The sequence below is a fragment of the Somniosus microcephalus genome, chromosome 5 (genome assembly GCF_052327205.1).
Source record: "Somniosus microcephalus isolate GS21.2 chromosome 5, FLI_Smic_1.0, whole genome shotgun sequence".
In the NCBI taxonomy this organism is placed as follows: Eukaryota; Metazoa; Chordata; class Chondrichthyes; order Squaliformes; family Somniosidae; genus Somniosus; species Somniosus microcephalus.
Genome location: NC_140991.1, coordinates 14,241,001 through 14,266,339, shown reverse-complemented (window position 1 = coordinate 14,266,339; position 25,339 = coordinate 14,241,001). Strand labels below are relative to the sequence as shown.

Sequence of the window (25,339 nt, the reverse complement as noted above, 5' to 3'; positions counted from 1 at the left end):
TGCGCCACTGCAGCCTGGTCCTCCTGACAACATCCCTGCTTGTGTCCTCCTGTGCAATGTGCAACCAGACTGTGTTGATCTCCTGGGGAGGTCTCTTCCGTCCATTGTAATGGAAGAGAATCTCCCTGCGTGCTATGACTCCCTCCGTATGCATATGGAGGGAGTAATGGGAGAGCCTGGGTGCAGCTGTGCACCTCTGTGCAGTGCTTGTCAGTGTTTGCAGCATCTGAATGCTGTAGAACACTGACAGCACAACTGTCAAAATAAATTTGCGCATGGTCCCTTTAAGGAAACCGGCTGATGACGCATCATCAAATGACGTCATCCGACCATCTTCCTTCAATTGGCCGGCAAACACGCTGGGCGGGCTTAACAAGCCCAATCAATGTAAAATCACTTTGGACAGCGGGCTAGAGCCAGTAGCGAGGTCGGGACCCGCCACCGACCCCGGCCACACTGGACCCGCCGAGGTAGGGGATATTGCGGCCATAGAGTACAAAAGCAAGAAAGTTTTGTTAAACCTTTATAAAACACTGGCTGCGCCCCAACTGGAGTATTGTGGCCAATTCTGGACACCATACTTTAGGAAGGATTTCAAGATCTTGGAAACAGTGCAGAGGAGATTTACTAGAATGGTACCAAGGATGTGGGACTTCAATTATGTAGAAAGACTAGAGAAGCTGGGATTGTTCTCCTTAGAGCATAGAAGGTTAACGGGAGATTTGATAGAGGTGTTCTAAATCATGAAGAGTTTTGGTAGAGTAAATAAGAGAAACTGTTTTCTGTGGCCAAAGGGTCAGTTACCAGAGGACAAAGATTTAAGAACCAGAGGTGACCCAGCAAGTTCTTATGATCTGGAATGCACTACTTGAAAGTGTGATGGGTGCAGATTCAATGGTAACTTTCGAAAGGGAATTGGATAAATACTTGAAGGGGAAATATATGCAGTGCTGTGGGGAATTGGCAGGTGAGTGGGACTAATTGGATAAATTTTTCAAAGAGCCAGTACAGGCACGATAGGCCGAAAAGCTGCCTTCTGTGCTGCATTATTCTATGATTCTAGGAAAGGACCCCTGTTCCAGGTGGATTGCATCCGTGCATATTAAAAGGATTAGAGAATAGATAAGCAGAGGCACTATTACATTACATATATATAAAAATTGATTAGAAAAGGGAATAGTGCCAGAGGACTGGCGGATAGCTAATGTGATTCCTATATTTAATAAGGGAGGTGGAACAAGTGCAGGGAACTGTAGACCAGTAAGCTTAATGTTGATGGTAGAAAAGATAATGGAATTTTTACATGCCTAAATGGAATGTTTAGACAAATATCTTATACTTCACTTGCTTAAAGTGCATTTGGGCTTTGGTGCTAATAAAGAGATGTGAAATACCACAGTGCTCTTTGTCCATTCTCGCTATGATCACCAAGAAATATAGTTGTATGAAGCTCTGGTTAGACTGCATTTGGAGTACTGCATTCCATTCTGGGCACTGCACTTCACATTGGCCTTGGAAGGGGTGCAGCGCAGATCACCAGATTGAGGGCTTGTATTCCCTTGAGTATATAAGATTAAGGAGTGATCTAATTGAGATGCTTAAGATGATTAAATGGGTTTGATAGGGTCGATATATAGAAACTACTTCCTTTGGTGGGGAGAGTCCAGAACAAAGGGATATAACTTTAAAATTAGAGCTAGGCCATTTAAGGGTGATGTCAGGGAGCACTTCTTCACACAAAGGGTAGTAGAAATCTGAAACTCTCTCCCTCAAAAAGCTGTTAAGGCTGAGAGTCAATTGAAAATTTAAAAACTGAGATTGATAGAGTTTTGTTAGGTGAGGGTATTAAGGGATAAATGGAGTTGAGGTGCAGATCAGGCATGATCTAATTGAATGGCGGAAAGGGATCCAGGAGCTGAATGGCCTACTCCTGTACCTATGTTCCTGCTCCTCTCATTTCCAACCAATTTCGGCAAGGGGACCTAACACAGGTGATAGGCCTCTCATTTACATATGTAAGTGGCCTAACGGCTCTTTTGGGTAGCTGTCACAGACTCCTGAAGAATATACCCGGCGAATTTAACAGTGACCCGATCACACGCAAATTGGGCACGGGCCATCCCAATGCTACATTTGTCACCTTTGCACCCATTTCACACCTGAAAAATGGGCACAACACATACCCTATAAAGTCACATCACAGAAAACGAGGAGGCGGAAAAACTTACAAAGCAGTAAAACAAAGTACTCTGAAATGGTTACAAGGCCAAAAATGCGATTTCTGGACACAATTGCATAGATGCCTATGCTACTGAATGTGCATCTAAGTCTACGTAAAATAAAACTCTCTGATGATAATAGGACTCTCATTGTCAGAGTTTAAAGGATTTACTGTTGGTATCTTAGTTGGGGATTAACCTGGACAAAGATAATGCAGATATCACATCTAGATGTTAAACATGACATAAATGGACCATTCTACCACTGTCTTTTGATTGAAAATTGTTTGTGGTAGCTAGCTTCTTTCCTGCATGTAAGGAAATTTTCCAAATAAACGCTGGAGAGCTCTCATTCCTGAAGCTTTTCTACGGCAGTTCAGCAGTACCACCATGTCCCTCAGAACTGTTGAATGTCATCCACGATGAGGATCATGATAAGTCACTAACATTATTGTACATTGGGGTTATTCCTTAAGGATGCCATGTGAATTTGAAAAATCTGTAATGGGCAGTTGGACCATAATCCAAGTTCCTCAGCTGTTGTATTATCTAACTGAATTGGCAGTCCCTCTCAGTGCTACTGCTTTCATTTTCAGAAACCTGGAGAATAAGTTGATATTTACATGAGCCAATATGCAGGTACTCTGTTACATATATTTTATTTTGTCATTTATCTATTGGTTCACCCACACAAAATTAACTTGAAAACAATGTTTTATCTGAAGGGAGCCATACTGTATCATTTTGGCCTAAGTAAGGATTTACTAAAAGAAATTAAAGAGCTGTTGCTGCTGTAATAGAGAGTTTCTGAGAAGATTGCTCCATCAACTCTATTGTAATGCTGCTGGGTTGACAGCTGATGTGATTTCAGGGTGCAGCAGAAACTTTTGGGTAAATTCACCAATTGGCATTGGGAAGCCAGGTTTGAAGGGAGGACCGGTCACAAAATTAGGTCTGCTATTTGTACAAATTTTCAGGGCATCCATGAAAACGGTCCCAGGCAAGGTAAGTACAGATTGAGGGTGTGTGTTGGCAAATCCATAATCAGGGGAGGGGAAGAAGTCTGGGGCAAGGGATGCCCTAGGTATCCTTGTGAGGTCACGAGGAGCACTCCTGTCCACAAGGAACCTTTAATTTTTGTTTTTAAAGCCCCTTACCATGGCCTCGTGTGGCCAGGATTCTTACTGTCACCAGCTTTCATGTCCCGATGATGTCATCAGGATGCGACACTGGTGCGGGTGGCCTACCTGTGGTTGAATTCAGGCAAGTAGAAATGAGGGTGGTGGGGGGAAGTGGCATTAACCACCCCCGCCCGTCAGGTGGGGCGGAGTTAAAATTGGCTTTCTAGTTCCAAAAGTTTTTGTTTCAATTTTAAATATTAGTGGCAGATACAATTAATGCAATGACTCTCTGACACTGCATATCATATCATTGTGCATTCCTCTGCTGTATCCAAACCTGAGAATGTCTTGGTCTAAAGCACATTTTTAATATGGAAGGTCATTTTCTGTTTTGTATCATTTGTGATACATAATGAACAAATAAATGTGAATCTGCATGATTTTCTCGTTCATTTGAATTTGGTGATCATGTCTTATTATTTTTATCCCGGCTGAAACATCCTTTAAGCCCACGTGCCTCCATGTGAAGAAGTGATTAGCCAGTGCTTAGTGATTCTTAATAGTTACTACAAACTAAATAGATTGGTAGCTGAGCAAGTGGAAGACTGCTCCCAGTGGTGGTTTGCACCCTACCCTTCTAATATTTAATCCTCATATGCATATTGCCTTTGTTATGTTATATATTCCTTTTCACCTTTTGGAGTTTTTCTAGTATTTTTTAAAATTTTAAATAAGTGAGATGGTTTTTAATTTTTGTCGCTCCCATATCTTTACCAACTTGAGAGTGGTAGGTTTCTGCCAAGACAGCAGGTAGAGGATGAGCAAGAGCAACCTTAAATGAGTCATCCAATTATTTTTCCCTTCCTTCCTTTGGTGGAGATCCCAGCCTCTTTTCAAAGCACACTTTAATGGTCTGGTTAGGATGTGGAACTCTCTCTGCAAAGAATCTGAGGCTACAAACCATCATCCTTTTATTCCTTGAAAGAGAGGCTTGAACCAGTAATTTATAACATTACTAAATGCTCCCACCCATTAAAGATTTTAAAATATTCTTCAATGTAGGTCTTTCCTCACTCTATAAGCTACATAGTACAGCACAGTTCCGTGATCTATGCATTTGAGGATCTTGACAGTTTAACAGTGGTAGCTCAATCATTAAAAGGAGATTAGAAGAAGCATGATGTAAAGATTATTCCAATATTGGGAGTTCTGATGATGACCATAAAGGTTCAGTCTTATGATAGAATATTATTATCTAACTAATAATTCATATATAAATGTGCTTTTCAACCCATTTTTGAAGTGGCCACTAGGAGATGCATAAACAGCCTGGGATTACTAATGCACTGATTTCTTGTGGGAAATGCCTGGCATCTCTTTGGCACCTAATAGTTGAACTTAGGGCTAATAATTTTACAAGTTTATGTTGCCATCATAGACCACCACATGATGTTAAGGCATATCGGGAATTTGGGCACACAAAACGCCCATTTCATGACACGTGAATTTCCGGCCACTGAAATTAGTGGATGGAAAGTCATTTAGACTGATGTGACTGTCAACATCAGAATTTCTGCTATCTATTCTTGCAAAGCTCTGCAACAGGAGTGCAAACTCGATCAGTTACCCCTCTGGGGTTTTTCATAGTGACCTGGATTTTGTGGTAAAAATAACAGTGAAGCTATCAGCACTCACCGTTATTAAAGTGTAAATCGACAGCAAATTCCAGTGACTGCATGTGTGCAATTAAATGCAGAAATCAGTGAGTTGTTGTCTTGAGTTGCCCTGCACCTCCAGAAGCTTTGACATAGGAATGAGGTTCTGCTGGGAGAGTTTGAGGAGCTAGGATCCAAATTAAAACGTAGAACCTCAAAGGTAATAATCTCTGGATTGTTACCTGAGCCACGCGCAAATTGGCATAGGGACAAGCCGATCAGAGAGTTAAATGTGTGGATCAAAGAGTGGTGTGGGAAGAAGGGGTTTCGATTCATGGGGCACTGCCACCAACACTGGGGAAAAAGTGAGCTGTTCCGTTGGGAAGGGCACCACTTAAACCAGGCTGGGGCCAGTGTCCTGGCGAATCGAATAACTAGAGCTGTAGATAGGGCTATAAACTAAAAAGGGGGGGGGGGGGGGGCGGGGAGGCGGTCAGGTGAAGGGAAATTTAGAAATCTAAAGAAAAAATTTAAGGCAATGGAGCAATGTAGCAATTTGGTTAAAGATAAGCAGAGTTTTACAGGAAGGGACAGAGAGTTTAACGGTAATAGTGCATCAGCAAATAAGGTGAAAGCGGGAATAATAGTAAAAAGTTAAAATTAATGGCTCTTTATCTGAATGCTTGAAGCATTCGTAACAAGATAGATGGGATTAGTGGCACAAATAGAGATAAATGTGTTTGATCTAATAGCCATTACAGAGACGTGGTTGCAAGGTGACCAAGGTTGGGAACAAAATATTCCAGGGTACTTGACATTTTGAAAATATAGGCAGAATGGAAAAGGGGGTGGGGGTATTTCTGATAAAAAAGGATGACATAAGGACAATAGTGAGAAAGGATATTGGCTCAGAAGATCAGGAATTAGAATCAGTATGGGTGGAGATAAGAAATAACAAGGGGCAAAAAACACTAGTAGAAGTAGTTTATAGGTCCCCTAACAGTACCTAAACCGTTGAACAGAGTATTAATCAAAAATAATAGGAGCTTGTAACAAAAGTAATGCAATAATTGAGGGGGAGTTTAATCTTCATATAGACTGGGCAAATCAAGTTGGCAAAGATAGTCTGGAGGATGAGTTCATTGAATGCATTCGAGACAGTTTCCTAGAACAATATGTTGTGGAACCAACCAGGGAACAGACTATTTTAGATCTTATTGTGTAATGAGACCGGGTTAATTAGTAATCTCATAGTAAAGGATCCCCTGGGGAACAGTGATCATAATATGATAGGTATTTTACTATCAAACCCAATGTGAAATTCTAAGTCCGAAACAAGGGGGAAAAATTCGGTTGCTTTGCGCCTCGTTAGTGCGCTAAGCAACTAGCGCCCAGGCGTGGCGCCACCAACGCCTCCCGCAAAATTCAGCGGGAGGTTAGCGGCGGCGCATGTGCAGCACCCCGCTCATGCCCCGGCCGCGATTTTCGGTAGTGCACCCTGACTTACCGCTGGATGCTATGTCTGATGGGGTCAGGAGGGCCTACCTGCGGCCGGGGTGGCGTTATTTAAAGGCGAGGTACCGGGCGGCCATTTTTGTTGCTGGCCGCCTGCCAGCACCTGCTTCCACTCCCGTCCCCGGCCACCTGATCCCTCCCCCCCACGGAGTGCCAGCTGCGCTCCATGAGCCTGGCATTTCTCTTGAGTGCCGGGCTCTTTTGCTGGCACTCCGATCCCCGGTGTCCCAGCTGGGCCCCGGGTCGCGCTGCACAAGGCCCCTCCCCTTTAAGAAAGGGAGGAAGGCCTGCAATACCGCGGCACGTAGCACCGTGATATTCCCTTGCAGCACCCCAAGAGGGAGGCGGGGCGCTTCCAGTAGTGCCCCGCTTCCCTCTTGGGGCACTACCACTCAATTCTGGCTGCGGGGTGGGGGGGGCGGTGCTAATTTTTCTGGGGCGCTAAAAGTAGCGCCCCGGCGAAGTTAGTGCCCCAAAGGGGGTGAGACTCAATTTCTCCCCCTTAAACTTAAATAAAGCCAATTACATAGGTATGAGGGGCAAGTTGGCTAAGGTAGATTAGGAAATTAGATTAAAAGGTATGACAGTAGATAAACAGTGGCAAACATTTAAAGAAATATTCCAAAAATTCTCAACGAATATACATTCCCAAATGCATTACCTCACACTTCTCCAGACTGAATTCCATTTGCCACTTTTTCTACTCACCTGACATCAAGAGTTGTTTGAGGATGTAACTAGCAGGGTAGATAAAGGGGAACCAGTGGATGTAGTATATTTGGATTTCCAAAAGGCATTCGATAAGTTGCCACATAAAAGGTTGTTACGCAAGATAAGGGCTCATGGGGTTGGGGTAGTATGGTAGCATGGATAGAGGATGGGTTAGTGGTCAGAAAACAGAGAGTAGGGATAAATGGGTCATTTTCAGGTTAGCAGGCTGTGACCAGTGGATTGCCGCAAAGATCAGTGCTGGGGCCTCAGCTATTTACAATCTATATTAATAACTTAGATGAAGGGACCGAGTGTAATGTATCCACGTTTGCTGACGATACAAACTAGGTGGGAAAGTAAACTGAGGAGGATACAAAGAGCCTGCCAAGGGATATAGACAGGTTAAATGAGTGGGCAATAAGGTGGAGTATAATGTGAGATTATTCACTTTGGTAGGAAAACAGAATATTTTTTATTGCAAGGGGGTTAGAGTACAAGAGTAAGGAAGTCTTACTACAGTTGCATAGGGCTTTGATGAGAGCACACCTGGAATACTGTGCACGGTTTTGGTCTCCTTATCTGAGGAAGGATATACTTGCCTTAGAGGCGGTGCAATGAAGGTTCACAAGATTGATTCCTGGGATGAGAGGGTTGCCCTATGAGGAGAGATTGAGTTGATTGGGCCTATTCTCTCTGGAGTTTAGAAGAATGAGAGGTGATGTCATTGAAACATATAAGATTCTGAGGGGGAGTGACAGGGTAGATGCTGAGAGGTTGTTTCCCCTGGCTCAAGAGTCTAGAACTAGAGGGCATAGTCTCAGGATAAGGGGTCGGCCATTTAAGACTGAAATGAGGAGGAATTTCTTCACTCATAGGTTTGTGAATCTTTGGAATTCTCTCCCCCAAAGGGTTGTGAATGCTGAATCATTGAGTATATTCAAGGCTGAGATAGATAGATTTTTGGGTGTTAGGGGAATCAAGGGATATGGAGGTCAGGCGGGAAAGTGGAGTTGAGGTCGAAGATCAGCCATGATCTTATAAAATGGTGGAGCAGACTCGAGGGGCCATATGGCCTACTCCTGCTCCTAATTCTTATGTTCTTATGTTCTTATGTTCTTAACAGTATCTCGCCAAGAGACTTAACATTGAAATGATTGGAACACGTGAAGTTGCTGTACTTACATGATGGATGCACACTAAACAACCCAGAAAAGGTTAGGGCTTGTCCATTTCAGTGTAAGTACATCTTTAATGGTGTGATAAGTGTTAATGATTGCTGAACAACCTCTCTGGCACTGAAAATTAACGTTTACAAGCCTCATTCCTTCAGCTTTTAATTATTGTTGGAGATTTTAAAAAATCAAAAAAATTAATTTTTTTAGAAACTTTTTCTTTCTGTCTCTTTTATCTCTTATTCCCATCTTTCTTTTGCTTTCTGTACATGATTTGGCATTGGATTAAATATTCTAACTTACACCTCCTGGTTCAGACTCTGCACGCCTCAGTAACCATTCTTCAATCGGATTGGTTAAGGAGATAGACAGTTGCCTGCCCTGTTCACACAGGGCCCTGATCCCCTGTAGAGGGCGCTGTGCCAAAATAGCCTTCCAATCACAGCAGATTCCAGTGCAAAGGTTTATAGAAAGCCTATGGGCAAGGGTAAGTGTAATGAACGGCAGGTGCCGTTCGTTCATCACTGACCATAAAATCTGGCCCATAGAGAATCATCAGTGTGAACTAGCAATATTGTTGATGCAATGCTTTGACTGATTACTACCAGGTTATCTTGAAACTGCTAATTTTTTGAATAGCCTGTACATCTCAGTCAGAACCTACCTGGATATTCGCAAGTACTGTCATCTTCAGCATCACTGTTCGCATAACTGATTGCAGCCAGTGCTGTCAACAAGTGGAGAAAATTGGGACTCAGTATACATCTTGGATATCAATAATATCTAACTACTGAAAATACTGATTGTTTTCCTCGCCAAATCTCCACACCCCTCCTCCTGAATGTGTTGACTTCATGTTGGGGTGCATAATGGGGATCGGGTGGGAAAGTGGAGTTGAGGTCAAAGATCAGCCATGATCTTATTGAATGGCAGAGCAGGCTCGAAGGGCCATATGGCTTACTCCTGCTCCTAATTCTTATGTTCCTACAACACAGTATTTTGCCCAAGTAACCATTGTGCATGTGATATTGTTACCTTTGGAGTCCCTCAGGGATCTATCCTTGGCCCCTCCTATTTCTCATCTACCTGCTGCCCCTCGGTGACATCATCCAAAAATACGACATCAGATTCCACATGTACATTGATGAAACCCAGCTCTACCTCACAATTACCTCTCTCGACCCCTCCACTGGATCTGATTTGTCACACTGCATGTTCAACATCCAGTATTGGCTGTGCAGAAATTTCCTCCAATTAAATATTGGGAAGGTTGAAGCCAGTGTCTTTGGCCCTCGACACAAACTCGTTCCCTAGCCACCGATTCCAGCTTCCTCCCTGGCCACTGAGGCTGAACCAGACTGTTCGCAACCTCAGCGTCCTATTTGACCCTGAGCTGAGCTTCCAATCCCAGACCCTCTTCATTACACCAAGAGCATCTGCTTCCACCTCTGTAATATTGCCAATCTAAGCCCATGCCTCAGTCCATTTGCTGCTGAAATCCTCATCCATGCTTTTGTTACCTGCAGACTCGACTATTCCAATGGTCCCCTGGGTGCCTCCCACCATCCACCCTCCATAAACTTCAGCTCATCCAAAGCTCATACATTAATTCACACCAAGTTCCGTTGACCCATCACCCCTGTGCTTGCTGACCTATAATGGCTCCCGGTCCAGCAATGCCTCGAATTTAAAATTCTTATCCTTGTGTTCAAATTCTTCCATGGCCTCACCCCTTCCTCTCTCTGTAACCTCTTCTAGCCCTACAACCCTCCGAGAACTCTTCACACACCACACACTTTTCTGCGTTGAATTTTATCTGCCATGTGTCTGTCCATTCCACCAGCCTGTCTATGTCCTCTTGAAGTCCATTACTACCTTTCTCACTGTTTACCACACTTCCAAGTTTTGTGTCATCTACAAATTTCAGAATTGTGCCCTGTACCTCCAAGTCCAAGTCATTAATGTACATCAAAAACTGAACCTTGGGGAACTCCACTGTCAGAAAAACAGTCATTCACCACAACTCTCGGTTTTCTATCCCTTAACCTATTTTGTATCCAGGTTGCTACTGCCCCTGTACTGCCTTGGCTGAAATCAGCAAACTCAGCACAGACCAGCAATCGAACCGTGGATCGTCCTGGTCTCTACGGTTCAGCTATTCACTGGAATAACTTGCCAAGCCATTGGGGACCCCATACTGAATGTTATCAATACAGAAGTATTTAGTAATTATTTTGTGAACAAGCTGTTAAAGGATTATCTTTCATGTGTACAAATCCATTATGCTTATTGCTAGTAAATCAGCCTTACTAGACAGCTCTCTGCGATAACTTGGCAATCACTGCTTTTTGAAAAATTCGCTTTATGCTTTTTGTGATATGCTTTAGGACAAGTTTCACCAGCTACTTTCAGATGTCCTTAAGTAATCATTAACAGTCCACCTCAAAGGAAGCCACATGCTGATTTTCTTTAGCATGTGACCCTTTATATCCTGGACTGCATATAAGAAATTAAATGTCAATTGTTCGATCTTCAGCTTTCAACTTTTCTCTTTATTGCAGCCTTTCTGGTCTGTTTCTATATTACATAGAATCACATAGAACATACAGCACAGAAACAGGCCATTCGGCCCAACCAGTCCATTATGGCATTTATGTTCTACTCGAGCCTCCTCCCATCCTTCCTTATCCAACTCTATCAGCACAACCCTCTCTTCCCTTCTCCCTCATATGCTTATCTAGCTTTCCTCGGGAGTACAAATACACAATTCACTAAAAGTTGCGACGCAGGTCAATAAGGCCATAACAAAAGCAAACCAAGCACTCAGGTTTATTTCTAGAGGGATAGAATTGAAAAGTAGAGAAGTCATGCTAAACTTGAAAGGGGGTGAAAAAAGAGGAAACTTAAAATAAGTTAGAAAATCAGTAAAATATTAAGGAGAGAAGTGCTATACAGAAATGAAGCCGAGAGACAAACGCGAAGGAGCGAGTTATGGCGAAGGAGGTGGAAATGGCATGATCCAATGACTCCAAAAATGCAAAATAGGTTGAGAATCGGAGGTGCTGTTTAATCACAATTCTCCCTGACTCAAAGCAATTTAATCATACAAGGCACACTCACTAGTTATGAGACAAGGATCTGACTGACAGCTCTAAAACGTTGGAAACTCTTGATGTACCTAAGTTTTTCCAAGACCTCAAAGCTGTCAAACTCCTTACTTTCCTCAGTCTCCACTTCCTGCTACAGTCTTCAAGCTTTTAAAACCCAAACTTTATGTCCCTTAACCACTACTTCCTGATTAGCCTTTTTAATCTCAGTAGAGTCTGCATCATGTGCCTTAGCCCTTCACCTTGGTTCCTCAATTTAAAATAAAATCATGGCAGCAATACGTACGTATGAAAATGTTGGACATGAGGACAGAAAGGCAGTTCTGCTACCATCGACATGAGACCATATGGTATGTTGCCTCCCTGGTGACTGGGTAAGGGACATCACTGAGAGGGCGCAGAACATTCTGCGGCGGGGGGGAGGTGGAAGAGGAAAAGCCAGAAGTCGTGGTCCATATTGGTACCAATGACATAGGGATGAAGAGGGTTGAGGTCCTGCAGTCAGAGTTTAAGGAGCTAGGGAGGAAGTTAAAAAGCAGGAACTCAAAGGTAGTAATCTCTGGATTACTCCCAGTGCCACACATTAGTGAGAATAGAAATAAGAAAATATGGCAGGTTAATGCGTGACTAGAGACATGGTTCAGGAGGGAGGGCTGCAGATTCCTGGAACATTGGGTAGCAGGACGGACCTGAACAGAGATGGGGCCAATATCCTTGCGGGCAGGTTAACTAGTGCTGTGGGTGTGGGTTTAAACTAATTTGGCTGGGGTTTGGGCACCAGCATGTAGTATTAAAAAGGATAAACAAGGTGCATAAAGGACTGGGAGAGGCAGTTAGAGTTAGAAATAATACAGGTTTGGAGAGAAAGGATCTTGGCTCCGAAAATCAAGAAATAAAATCAGTTTGGGTGGAGCTAAGAAACAGCAAGGGGCAGAAAACATTGGTGGGAGTTGTTTATAGGCCCCCAAACAGTAGTTGTAATGTAGGGCAGAGTATAAATCAGGAAATTAGAGGCGCATGTAACAAGTGTAATACAGTAATCATGGGGGACTTTAATCTACATATAGACTGGGCAAACCAAATTTGCAGTAATAGTGTGGAGGACAAATTCATAGAATATATGCAAGATAGTTTTCTAGATCAGTATGTTGAGGAACCAACTAGTGAACAGGCTATTTTAGATCTAGTATTGTGCAACGAGAAAGGGTTAATTAATAACCTTGTAGTAAAGGGGCCTTTAGGGAAAAGCGACCATAATATGATAGAATTTTATATTGAATTTGAAAGTGACTTAGTTAAATCCGAAACTAGGGTCTTAAATCTAAACAAAGCAAACTACGTAGGTATGAGGGGCGAGTTGGCTAAGGTAGATTGGGAAACTACATTAAAAGGTATGACAGTGGACGAGCAATGGCTAGCATTTAAAGAAGTAATACATAATTTACAACAAATATACATTCCTTTAAGGCACAAAAACCCCACAGGAAAAGTGGTCCAACCATGGCTAACAAGAGAAGTTAAAGATAGTATTAGATCAAAGGAAGAGGCTTATAATGCTGCCAAAAAGAGTAGTAAGCCTGAGGATTGGGAGGATTTTAGAATTCAGCAAAGGAGGACCAAGAAATTTATAAAGAAAGGGAAAATAGAATATGAGAGTAAACTAGCGAGAGACATAAAAACAGACTGTAAAAGCTTCTATAGGTATGTAAAAAGGAAAAGATTAGCGAAAGTAAATGTGGGTCCCTTACAGGCTGTGGCAGGAGAAATTATAATGGGGAATAAGGAAATGGCAGTGAAATTAAACAAATACTTTGTATCGGTCTTCACATAAGAAGACGCAAAAAACTTCCCGGAAATAGTGGAGAACCAGGGGTCTAGAGTGAGGAACTGAAAGATATTAGTATTAGTATAAAAGTAGTACAGGTTGAGCGTCCCGAATCTGGCAACGTCGGGACCAAGGCCAAGCCGGTTTTCGTGTTTTTCCGGACTTCGGAACGTGTTTCTGATGTCCAAAGTCCGGAAACGCCCGAGCCCAGGTTGCGATATTTCCGGACTACGGACATCAGAAACACGTTTCGAGTCCGGAAATGCCTGGGCCCAGATTGCGATATTTCTGGGTTTTGGTAAGCCTCCCTCAGGGTGTCCGGATTCTGGAACATTTTACGGATTCCGGACTACCCTGCCACCAATCGTCCCGGAGTCCGGATTCCAGAACACCCCGGGTTCCGGAACTCCGGATTTTGGACACTCAACCTATACTGGAGAAATTAATGGGACTGAAAGCGATAAATCCCCTGGACCTGATGGCCTACATCCTAGGGTTTTGAAAGAATTGGCTGTAGAGATAGTGGATGCATTGGTTGTCATTTTCCAAAATTCCATAGATTCTAGAGCGGTTCCTGTGGATTGGAAGGTAGCAAATGTAACCCCACTATTTAAGAAAGGAGGGAAAAGAGAAAATGGGGAACTACAGGCCAGTTAGCCTGACATCAGTAGTAGGGAAAATGCTAGAATCTATTATTAAGGAAGTGGTAACAGGGCACTTAGAAAATAATAATAGGATTGGGCAGAGTCAACACGGATTTATAAAAGGGAAATCGTGTTTGACAAATCTATTAAAGTTTTTGGAGGTTGTAACTAGCAGAATAGATAAGGGGGGACCAGTGGATGTGGTGTATTTGGATTTTCAGAAGGCATTCGATAAGGTGCCACGCAAGAGGTTATTAAACAAAATTAGGGCTCATGGGATTGGGGGTAATATACTAGCATGGATTTAGGATTGGTTAACGGACAGAAAACTGAGAGTAGGAATAAATGGGTCATTTTCGGGTTGGCAGGCTGTAACTAGTGGGGAACCGCAAGGATCAATGCTTGAGCCTCAGCCAATCACAATCTATATCAATGATTTGGATGAGGGGACCAAATGTAATAAAACCAAGTTTGCTGATGATACAAAGCTGGGTGGGAATGTAAGTTGTGAGGAGGATGCAAAGAGGCTTCAAGGGGATATAGACAGGCTAAGTGAGTGGGCAAAAACATGGCAAATGGAATATAATGTGGAGAAATGTGAAGTTATCCACTTTGTTAGAAAAAATAGAAAAGCAGAGTATTTTTTAAATGGTGAGAGATTGGGAAATTATGGTGTTCAGAGGGACCTGGGTGTCCTTGTACACGAATCACTGAAAGTTAACATGCAGGTACAGCAAGCAGTTAGGAAAGCAAATGGTATGTTGGCCTTTATTACAAGAGGATTTGCGTATAAGAGTAAAGACGTCTTACTGCAATTATATAGGGCTCTGGTGAGACCACACTTGGAGTATTATGTACACTTTTGGTCTCCTTACCTAAGGAAGGATATACTTGCCATAGAGGGAGTGCAACGAAGGTTCACCAGACAGGGATGGGGGGATTGTCCTATGAGGAGAGATTGAGTAGACTAGGCTTATATTCTCTAGAGTTTAGAAGAAAGAGAGGTGATCTCATTGAAACATACAACAGGGCTTGACAGGGTAGATGCAGGGAGGATGTTTCCCCTGGCTGGGGAGTCTAGAACCAGGAATCACAATCTCAGAATAAGGGGTCGGCCATTTAGGACTGAGATGAGGAGACATTTCTTCACTCAGAGGGTGGTGAATGTTTGGAATTCTCTACCCCAGAGGGCTGTGGAGGCTGATTCTTTGAGTCTATTCAAGACAGAGATCGATAGATTATTGAATATTAAGGAAATCAAGGGATATGGGGATAGTGCAGGAAAGTGGAGATAAGGTAGAAGATCAGCCATGATCTTATTGAATGGCGGAACAGGCTCGAAGGGCCAAATGGCATATTCCCGCTCCTATTTCTTATATTCTTATGTTCTTAGGCGGGATCATAGAAAATACAAAGATCTAAGTTAGGTTTGGAGTGCATGTGTATAAATGCACGAAGTGTGGTTAATAAGGTTGGTGAGCGGCAGATGCAATTAGCTACATGGGAATATGATGTAGTGGTGATAACTGAGATCTGGCTCAAAAAAGGGGAGGATTGGATGCTTAATATTCTTGGGTACACGGTATTCAGGAAAGATAGGGTAGGAAATAAAGTAGGAAGGGTAGCTTTTTTGATTTAGGAAAATATTACAGTGCTAGAAAGGGAAAATGTCCTTGAGGGATCAAACACAGAATCTATTTAGTTGGAGTTGAGAAACAATAAAGGAGCCATTATGCTGCTGGGGGAATTTTATAGGCCACCAAATAGTAGTAAGGAGATGGAGGAGCAGATTTACAAAGAAATTACTGAGAGGTGCAAGAACTATAATGATAATGGAGACTTTTAACTACCCCCATATTGAATGGGGCAGTGATTGTGTTAAGGGCAGAGAAGGGGAGGAATTTCTGAAATGTGTTGAGGAGAATTTTCTTGATCAGTATGTTTCCTGCCCAATCAGGAAGGAGGCATTGCCGGATCTAGTCCTGAGGAATGAAGTGGGTCAAGTGAAGAATGTCACAGTTAGAGAGCATCTCGGGAATAGTGATCATGGTATCATAAGGTTTAGAGTAGTCTTGGAGAAAAACAAGGAGCAATCTAGAATAAAAATACTTTACTGGAGGAGGGCTAATTTCAGAGAATTGAGGAGGGATCTGGCCCGGGTAAATTGGAGTCAAAGACTGGCAGACAGAAATGTAATGGAGCAATGGGCGGCCTTTAAAGAGGAGATGGTTCGGGTACAGTCCTGGTACATTCCTTCAAGGAGGAGAGGGAGGGCAACCAAAGCCAGAGCTCCCTGGATGACGAAGGAGTTAGGGAGCAGGATGAAGGGGGCGTATGACAGATGTCAGCTTGATAATACAAGGGAGAATCAGGCTGAATATAAAATGTACAGAGGAGAAGTGGAAAAGAAAGTAAGAGGGGCAAAGAGCCAGTACGAGAATAGATTGGCAGCTAACACATAAAAGGGAATCCAAAGGTCTTCTATAGGCATATTAACAGTGAAAGAGTCATCAGAGGGGTGGTGGGGCCAATTAGGGACCAAAATGGAGAACTAGTGGGAGAGGCAGAAGGCATGGCTGAGGTATTAATGAGTACTTTGCATCGGTATTTACCAAGGAAGAGGACTTTGCCAAAGCTATGGTAAACAAGGAATTTGCTGGGATACTGGATGAGATAAAAATAGATAAAGAGAAATGCTGGCAGTAATTAAAGTGGATAAGTCACCCGGTCCGGATGGGATGCATGCTAGGTTCCCGAGGGAGGTAAGGGTAGAAATTGCGGAGGAGCTGGCCACAATCCTCCTTAAATACAGGGGTGGTGCCAAAGGACTGGAGGATTGCAAATGTTACACCCTTGTTCAAAAAAGGGTGAAGAATAAACCTGGCAATTACAGGCCAGTCCGTTTAACTGACTTCTGGGAACAAAAGTCCAAGAAAAAATTAACAGCTACTTGCTGTTTTTGATATATATTAATGATTTGGACTTGGGGGTATAGGGCACAATTTCTAAATTTGCAGATAACATGAAACTTGGAAGTGTAATAAACAGTGAGGGAGATAGTAATAGACTTCAAGAAGATATAGACAGGCAGGTGGAATGGATGGACGCATGGTAGATGAAATATAATGCAGGGAAGTGTGAGGTGAGACATTTTGGTAGGAGGCCCCTTGGGTCAGAGCGATCATAATATGATCGAGCTCTCAGTCGAGATGGAGAGTGAGGAAATTGAATCAGAGACTAAGGTCCAGAACTTAAATAAAGGGAATTACGAGGGTATGAGACGGGAATTGGGTAAGATTGATTGGGTGGTGTTTCTGGGGGGATTGACAGTGGATAGACAATGGCAAGCATTCAAAGATAGAATGGAAGAATTCCAGAACATGTTTATACCGGTTTGGCATAAAAATAAACCTAAAAAGGTGACTCAACCGTGGATAACGAGGGAAATTAGGGACAGCATAAAATCAAAAAAAAGGGCATATCAACTGGCAAAAAAAAGCACCAGACCGGAAGATTGGGGGCAGTACAGGATACAGCAAAAGAGGACAAAGGGATTAATCAGGAAGGGGAAAATAGAATACGAAAGTAAACTTGCAGCAAACATAAAGACAGACTGCAAAAGCTTTTATCGGTATATCAGGAGGAAAAGACTGGTAAAATCCCAAGTCGGTCCCTTGCAGTCCGATTCGGGAGAATATATAATGGAGAATAAGGAAATGGCAGACCAATTAAACTCATACTTTGGTTCTGTATTCACAAAGGAGGACACAAATAACCTCCCAGGAATATCGACAAACATAGGGACTAATGAGAGGGAGGAGCTGACAGAAATTAGTATCTCTAGGGATATGGTGTTGGGTAAGTTGAGGGGACTGAAGGCCGACAAATCCCCGGGGCCTGATAAACTACATCCTAGGGTACTTAAGGAGGTGGCCCTGGAGATAGCAGATGCTCTAAGGATCATCTTCCGGAACTCCATTGACTCGGGAACAGTACCCGTGGATTGGAGGGTAGCTAATGTTACCCCAATATTTAAAAAGGGGGGTAGAGAGAAAGCAGGGAATTATAGACCAGTAAGCCTTACATCGGTTGTGGGCAAAATGCTAGAGTCCATTATTAAGGATAAAATAGCGAAGCACTTGACAAATGGGGAAAGGATCGGACAGAGTCAACATGGATTTACAAAGGGTAAATCGTGTTTGACTAATCTGCTGGAATTTTTTGAGGAAGTAACTGGTAAAATAGATGGGGGAGAGCCAGTGGATGTGGTGTACCTTGACTTCCAGAAAGCCTTCGATAAGGTTCCACACAAAAGATTATCATGCAAAATTAAGGCTCATGGGATTGGGGGCAAAGTATTAACGTGGATAGAGAACTGGCTGGCGGATAGAAAACAGAGAGTTGGAATAAACGGCTCGTTTTCGGAGTGGCAGGCAGTGACCAGCGGGGTGCCGCAAGGATCTGTCCTGGGACCCCAGCTGTTCACAATATATATAAATGATCTGGATCAGGGAATTGGATGCAATATTTCCAAATTCGCTGACGACACTAAACTAGGAGGAGGGGTGGGCCCTGATGAGGATGTCAGGAGGCTACAGTGCGATTTGGACAGGTTGGGGGAATGGGCGGATACGTGGCAGATGCACTATAATGTGGATAAATGCGAGGTTATCCACTTTGGGGGTAAAAACAGGAGGGTGGATTATTATCTAAATGGCAATAGATTGGGAGATGGGGAAGTGCAGAGGGACCTGGGTGTTCTTGTGCACCAGTCACTGAAGGAGAGCATGCAGGTGCAACAGGCGATTAAGAAGGCAAATGGTATGTTGGCCTTCATATCAAGGGGGTTCGAGTATAGGAATAGGGATACCTTACTACAGCTGTACAAGGTGCTGGTGAGACCGCATCTGGAGTATTGTGTACAGTTTTGGTCGCCCCATCTGCGGAAGGATGTTCTTGCCATGGAAAGAGTGCAGCGGCGATTCACCAGGCTGATACCTGGAATGGCGGGAATGACCTACGAGGAGAGATTGAATAGTTTGGGCTTGTACTCGCTGGAGTTTAGAAGATTGAGAGGGGATCTCATCGAAACATATAAAATTATGGCAGGCCTGGACAGGCTGAATTCAGAGAGAATGTTTCCAATGGCAGGGGAGCACAGAACCAGGGGCCACAGTCTAAAAATAGCGGGCAAATCATTTAAAACAGAGATGAGGAAGAATTTCTTCACTCAAAGAGTGGTGAGCCTGTGGAATTCCCTGCCACAGAGGGCTGTGAAGGCTAATTCAATAAATATTTTCAAGAGAGAATTGGATATATTTCTGAAGGCTAAGGGGATTAAGGGTTACGGAGAAAAGGCGGGGACGGGGTACTGAACTGGTAAGATCAGCTATGATCTCAGATGAAGATCAGCCATGATCTCATTGAATGGCGGAGCAGGCTCGAAGGGCCGAATGGCCTACTCCTGTTCCTATCTCTATGTTTCTATGTTTCTAAAACTGATCAGAGACCATCCACACTAAATGGTACAATTTTAAAGGGGGTGCAAGAACAGAGAGACCTAGCGGTGTTGTGCACAAATCTTTGAAGGTGGTAGGACAGGTTAACAAAGCAGTTAATAAAGCATATGGGATCCTGGGCTTTATAAATAGAGGCATAGAGTACAAAAACCAGGAAGTTATGCTAAACTTATATAAAACACTCATTCAGCCCCAGCTGGAGTATTGTGTCCAATTCTGGGCACCACACTTTAGGAAGGATGTGAAGGCTTTGGAGAGAGTACAGAAGAGATTTACTAGAATGGTTCTGGGGATGAGGGATTATAGTTATGTGGATAGACCAGAGAAACTGGGATTGTTGTCCTTGGAGCAGGGAAGGCTAAGAGGAGATTTGATAGAGGTGGTTAAAATCATGCAGGGTTTAGATAGAGTAAATGAAGAGAAACTGTATCCAATGGCTGAAGAGTCAATAATGAGAGGACACAGATTGAAGATGATTGGCAAAAGAAGCAGAGGCGACAGGAGGAAAAACTTCTTTGCACGAGTGGTTAGGATTTGGAAGGCGCTGCCTGATAGGGTGGTGGATACAGATTCATTAGTAGCCTTCAAAAGGGAATTGGATAAATATTTGAAGGAGAAAAAATTGCAGGGTTATAGGGAAAGTATGCGTGAGCGGGACTAACTGGATTGCCCTTCGAAAGAGTGGCGCTGACTCGATGGGCCGAATGGCCTCCTTCTGTGCTGTACTATTCTATGATTCTATGAATTGATCAACTGTCCATCTAGCCTTTACCATACAGTTGTGATGCCATATGCATCACGATCCAGACTGCAGTAGATTTAGCAGCTAATATTTCAGGAACTTCATTATAAGATGAACCGCAGAAAATTCAAGTGCTTTGTCAATCCTACTGAAAATCACACTCCTATTACATGCATTCATGGTAGATACTCTACATCAAGAAAATTTCAGGTGTTGGCCAAGCTGTGAGAATACTATGGGTACAAATCAGCCTTTTTATCACTGCAGTGATGCAGTGTTTATTAACTAGTACTGGTTGAGCGTCCCGAATCCAGCAACCTCGGGACCGAGGCCGAGCCGGTTTTCGTCTTTGTCCGGACTTCGGAACGTGTTTCTGATGTCTGAAGTCCGGAAACGCCTGAGCCCAGGTTGCGATATTTCCGGACTTCGGACATCAGAAGCACGTTCCGAGTCCGGAAATGCCCGAGCCCAGGTTGCGATATTTCAGTTTTTTGGTAAGCCTCCCTCAGGGTGTCCGGATTCCGGAACATTTTACGGATTCCAGACAACCCTGCCACCAATCGTCCTGGAGTCCGGATTCCAGAACTCCAGATTTTGGACGCTCAACCTGTAATACAGTGTGTTACTCTCGTCAAAAATGGGGTACATTTTTTGACCGGTGCTGTTCCCGTTAAAAAGGCAAACTGAAGGATTTCGCACAAGAGGATTAAACAATCTTATGGGAACAGTGCTTGCAAGAAAACGGAACCGAAATGTTTTTAGGCTTTGTTCTTTAAGGAACTTACGTTGATAATTCAAAGTCAGATCAACAGGTGACGTTGGGTTAAAGGCTGGAAAGCGTTGTGTTCTTTGTGGTAACACTAAAAATAGAACAGAAATATTAAAATTTTAATTGTTAAAAAAATACTATAAGTGTGGAATGACTACAATAATGGCAAATAGTTGATTATTATGCAATATACAGCAGTGCTGATTGGGAACATGTTCAGGATACCAAGAGAACATTCCTGCTCTTTATCTCTCACCTGAAGGATAGCACCTCTGACAATGCAGCAGACCAGACCCTCAATACTCCAATGGAGTGTCAGCTTAGTTTATGTGCTCAAGGCCTGGAGTGACATTTGAACCAACAACCTTGACAGCAAAAAGTAGTAAGGAGGACAAATGTTGTTATCACTGCGCTATTAAACAAATAAGTCTCCTTCCTCAGTGAGCTGCTTCTGCAGCAGGCTGGGGACTCTAGCCTGGTATTTAAATTTGATTTGCTATTTCAATTTTTTTTTAATGTTTGAATTTACCTGTACTGAATTAGGTTTTTCTCACTCTTTCTCATTCCATTCCTTTCCTTTGCCTGTCATTCATAGTAAAAAAAAACTAGCCAGTATTGTTGGAGAACTTTCTCCAACAATCTTGCAAACATCATATTTTTGTATTGGATTAGTTTCACCAGTCAGCAGCCCTCTTTGTTTTAACTGACATATTGGCTATTGCATAATTCCAGGGAGCAGTGAGGCGAGGAGGAGCCCGGTATAAAAACCGGCGCGAGCAGCGAGGCCCGACCAGTTCCAGGGAGCAGTGAGGCGAGGAGGAGCCCGGTATAAAAACCGGCGCGAGCAGTGAGGCCCGACCAGTTCCAGGGAGCAGTGAGGCGAGGAGGAGCCCGGTATAAAAACCGGCGCGAACAGCGAGGCCCGACCAGTTCCAGGGAGCAGTGAGGCGAGGAGGAGCCCGGTATAAAAACCGGCGCGAGCAGCGAGGCCCGACCAGTTCCAGGGAGCAGTGAGGCGAGGAGGAGCCCGGTATAAAAACCGGCGCGAGCAGCGAGGCCCGACCAGTTCCAGGGAGCAGTGAGGCAAGGAGGAGCCCGGTATAAAAACCGGCGCGAGCAGCGAGGCCCGACCAGTTCCAGGGAGCAGTGAGGCGAGGAGGAGCCCGGTATAAAAACCGGCGCGAGCAGCGAGGCCCGACCAGTTCCAGGGAGCAGTGAGGCGAGGAGGAGCCCGGTATAAAAACCGGCGCGAGCACCAAGGCCCGACCAGTTCCAGGGAGCAGTGAGGCGAGGAGGAGCCCGGTATAAAAACCGGCGCGAGCACCGAGGTCCGACCAGTTCCAGGGAGCAGTGAGGCGAGGAGGAGCCCGGTATAAAAACCGGCATGAGCAGCGAGGCCCGACCAGTTCCAGGGAGCAGTGAGGCATACCAACTCAGCAGCGGGGAGAGAGGTAAAAAGTAATCAGAGTGTGACGTCACCAGGGAGCAGGTAAGTGATTGGTTGGTGAGTATTTCTCTTTTTTAAACTTTAACTCTGTAGTTTATAGTTACTAGGGTCTTTTCTGGTGTAGCAGGGACTGTTGGTAGACCATACAAGCACCTTAGAGATATCTTTAATTGGTGATAGTGAATTAATTTAAATTAAAGGGTAAGTCATGCCAGGAGAGCCCAGCCCCGTGTTGTGCTCCTCTTGCTCTATGTGGGAATTCAGGGACACTGCCGGTGCCCCTGATGACCACGTGTGCCGGAAATGCATCCAGCTGCGGCTACTAGCAGACCGCATTGAGGCGCTGGAGCTGCGGGTGGATGGGTTGTGGAGCATTCACGATGCTGAGAGGGACGTGGATAACACGTTTAGTGAGTTGGTCACTGTGGTGTATGTAACCGTTCCACCTTTAAGAGAACTATTTTAAGAGTTGCACTACTTTATCTTGGCTGCTGTATACTGTAATACCGGTGGTGACCACACCACATAAGTGCTGTGTAATGATTTACTGGGCAGTTCAGCCCTGACCTTCGACTAGTAAAGACCTGTTAAAATTTACTCTTGTGGTCTGTGTAGTAATTCTCACTATAACACACAGACTTAACAGTGGCGACGAGTACGATCTTACCCTGCGGCAGAGATACATCCAAGGCAGTTTAACGGGCGTCGAGAAGAGGCATCCGCCCTCATCATTCTGCTGAGAAAAGACTCGGGTCTGCAGAGCAAAGGAAGAATTCTGACACGAAGCCTTCCATCAGCAACAGGCAGTGATCATCCCTTCTATCACGGTGGTGGGTAAGCCGATCAGCGACGAGCAGCAAGTCGGCCACGTTGGCTGTGAAGTAGGGGAGGGAAAAACGGAGGATATAAGGGCGGAGAACTCGACCACGGCCGGGGAAAAGAGCCGGACAGAAGTCGGGGCCAGAGGCGCTGAGACTGGGGAAGCGTAAGGCACGGGAGCCGCGGTGAATGCAAACGCAGCCGGTGTAAAAGACCGGGCTGCAAGCGGGCTGGGAGACGCAACAGCGTCGAGAGAGAGCTCGACCGCGACCGGTGAAAAAGGCCGGGCAGCTACCGAGGCCGCGAGGCGCAGCGACCGGGACAGCGTAAGGCGCGGAGAAAATAAAAAAAATCCACGGAGAACTCAGCCGCAGCCAGGGGAAAGGATCGGACTGCAAGAGGGGCTGGGAGGCACGATTTGAGAACCGCTGGGGAGGGCGAACGCAGCAATACGGCAATCGCCATTACAGCCAGCGGGGGAGAAAGGCAAACGCGGGAAGCCACCATTTTCGTAGGCGGGGGAAGAAGACAAGCGCGGGAAACCGCCATTTTGAAAAAAAAAAAATAAAAGAAAAATTTCTTTTTGTTTCTCAAGAAGATTGTGAGGATGCCTAAGCGTGGTAACATCAACGATTTCGATTCCGATGTTGAAGATTGGGCCACGTATGTAGAACGCATAGAGATTTATCATAAGGCAAATAAAATATCAAATAAAGATAAAGCACTAACCTTACTAAACTCAATGGGTGCGAAGACATACGGGCTATTGAAGCATCTTCTATCACCAGCTAAACCGGCGGATCAGACTTTCGCTAATGTTGTTGCTGTCCTGAGAAATCATTTGAACCCCACACCGCTGATGTTAGCGGAACGATTTAAATTTTATGCGAGAACGCAACGGAAAGAGGAAAGCAACGCGGAGTTTTTAATTGAACTGCGTAAGCTAGCGAAATACTGTCAATTTGGGGAAAGACTGACAGAGGCACTGAGAGACAAATTCGTGTGTGGATTGTCGAAAGAAGGAACACAAAAGCGGCTGCTTGAAGAGAATGATCTTACACTTGATAAGGCTGTCACTATTGCAGCATCGCACGAAGCCGCAGCGAGAGGCACTGCGGAAATGCAGCTGAAGGCAGCGATACTCAGCGTAGATCAAATGGCTTTGGGTACAACGAAATGTTATCGTTGTGGGAAGACAACACACGATCAGAACCAATGCTGGTTTAAAAACCAGGAATGTAGAAAATGTGGCAAGCTTGGTCACATAGCTAAAGTATGCCGGTCAGGAAAGAAGACCAGCAACAAAAAGTCACCGCAGGAAAAGTGCAGAAAGGTACATAAGGTGGCTGAGAAGAGTTCGGATGAACAGAATTCGGATTCAGACTCCAACAGCAAGGAACTGGGTAGTCTGAGAATTCACAATGTGAGTAAGGAAGCTGACCTACAAACTATCTGGGTCACGCTGCAGATAGCAGGAGTCCAAGTGAAGATGGAATTGGACACCGGATCGGCGTTGACAGTCATGAATAAGCAAGATTACAAAAGGTTATTCACACATATTCCCCTACGGGATACGGAGATAGTATTGCAGACATACACGGGGCAAAGAGTATACCCCATCGGAAAGATAAAAGTCAAGGTGGTACACCAGGGCAAAGAACACCAAGGAATGAACATATATGTACTACCTGAGGGAGGTCCACCACTTCTGGGGCGGGAGTGGATCAGGAAAATAAATATGGACTGGCACTCCCTAAAAGCAATAACGGTAGATTCCGGAAAAAAAGATGTTAAACCTGAACGATTGTCCAGAATATTGGATGAGGGCATATGCAGCAGTGACAGTGACAAAGCAGAGAGTGAGAACTCGGTGAAGACAATCAGCTCAGACTCTGGAACTGATGATGGTAAGACCAGCCCATGTGCAAAAGACAAGTCTAAAATGGACTTGCAGACTAATGATGGAAAAACGAAGGAGTGCATAAATGCTTCAGAAGAGAACAAAGTATCAGAACAGAATTCCACTGAACAACAACAACATAGTTTGACAGAGAATTCTGAGTCTGTCCAGTCT

General features: G+C 44.2%; 1 protein-coding gene across 2 annotated transcripts in view; it reads right to left on the bottom strand.

Moving 5' to 3' along the window:
* Positions 1-2,369: 2,369 nt before the first annotated feature.
* LOC147116899 (uncharacterized) overlaps positions 2,370-25,339 on the bottom strand; it is a 247,368-nt gene continuing 224,398 nt past the window's right edge. For both annotated transcript variants that reach the window (XM_085987344.1, XM_085987345.1), the window contains 3 exons: positions 21,016-21,090; positions 9,058-9,120; positions 2,370-2,819 (listed from right to left, as the gene is read on the bottom strand). In XM_085987344.1, coding sequence (XP_085843470.1) covers positions 2,812-2,819; positions 9,058-9,120; positions 21,016-21,090 — 146 coding nt within the window. In that variant the 3' untranslated portion in view covers positions 2,370-2,811. The remainder of the gene's footprint in view (positions 2,820-9,057; positions 9,121-21,015; positions 21,091-25,339) is intronic.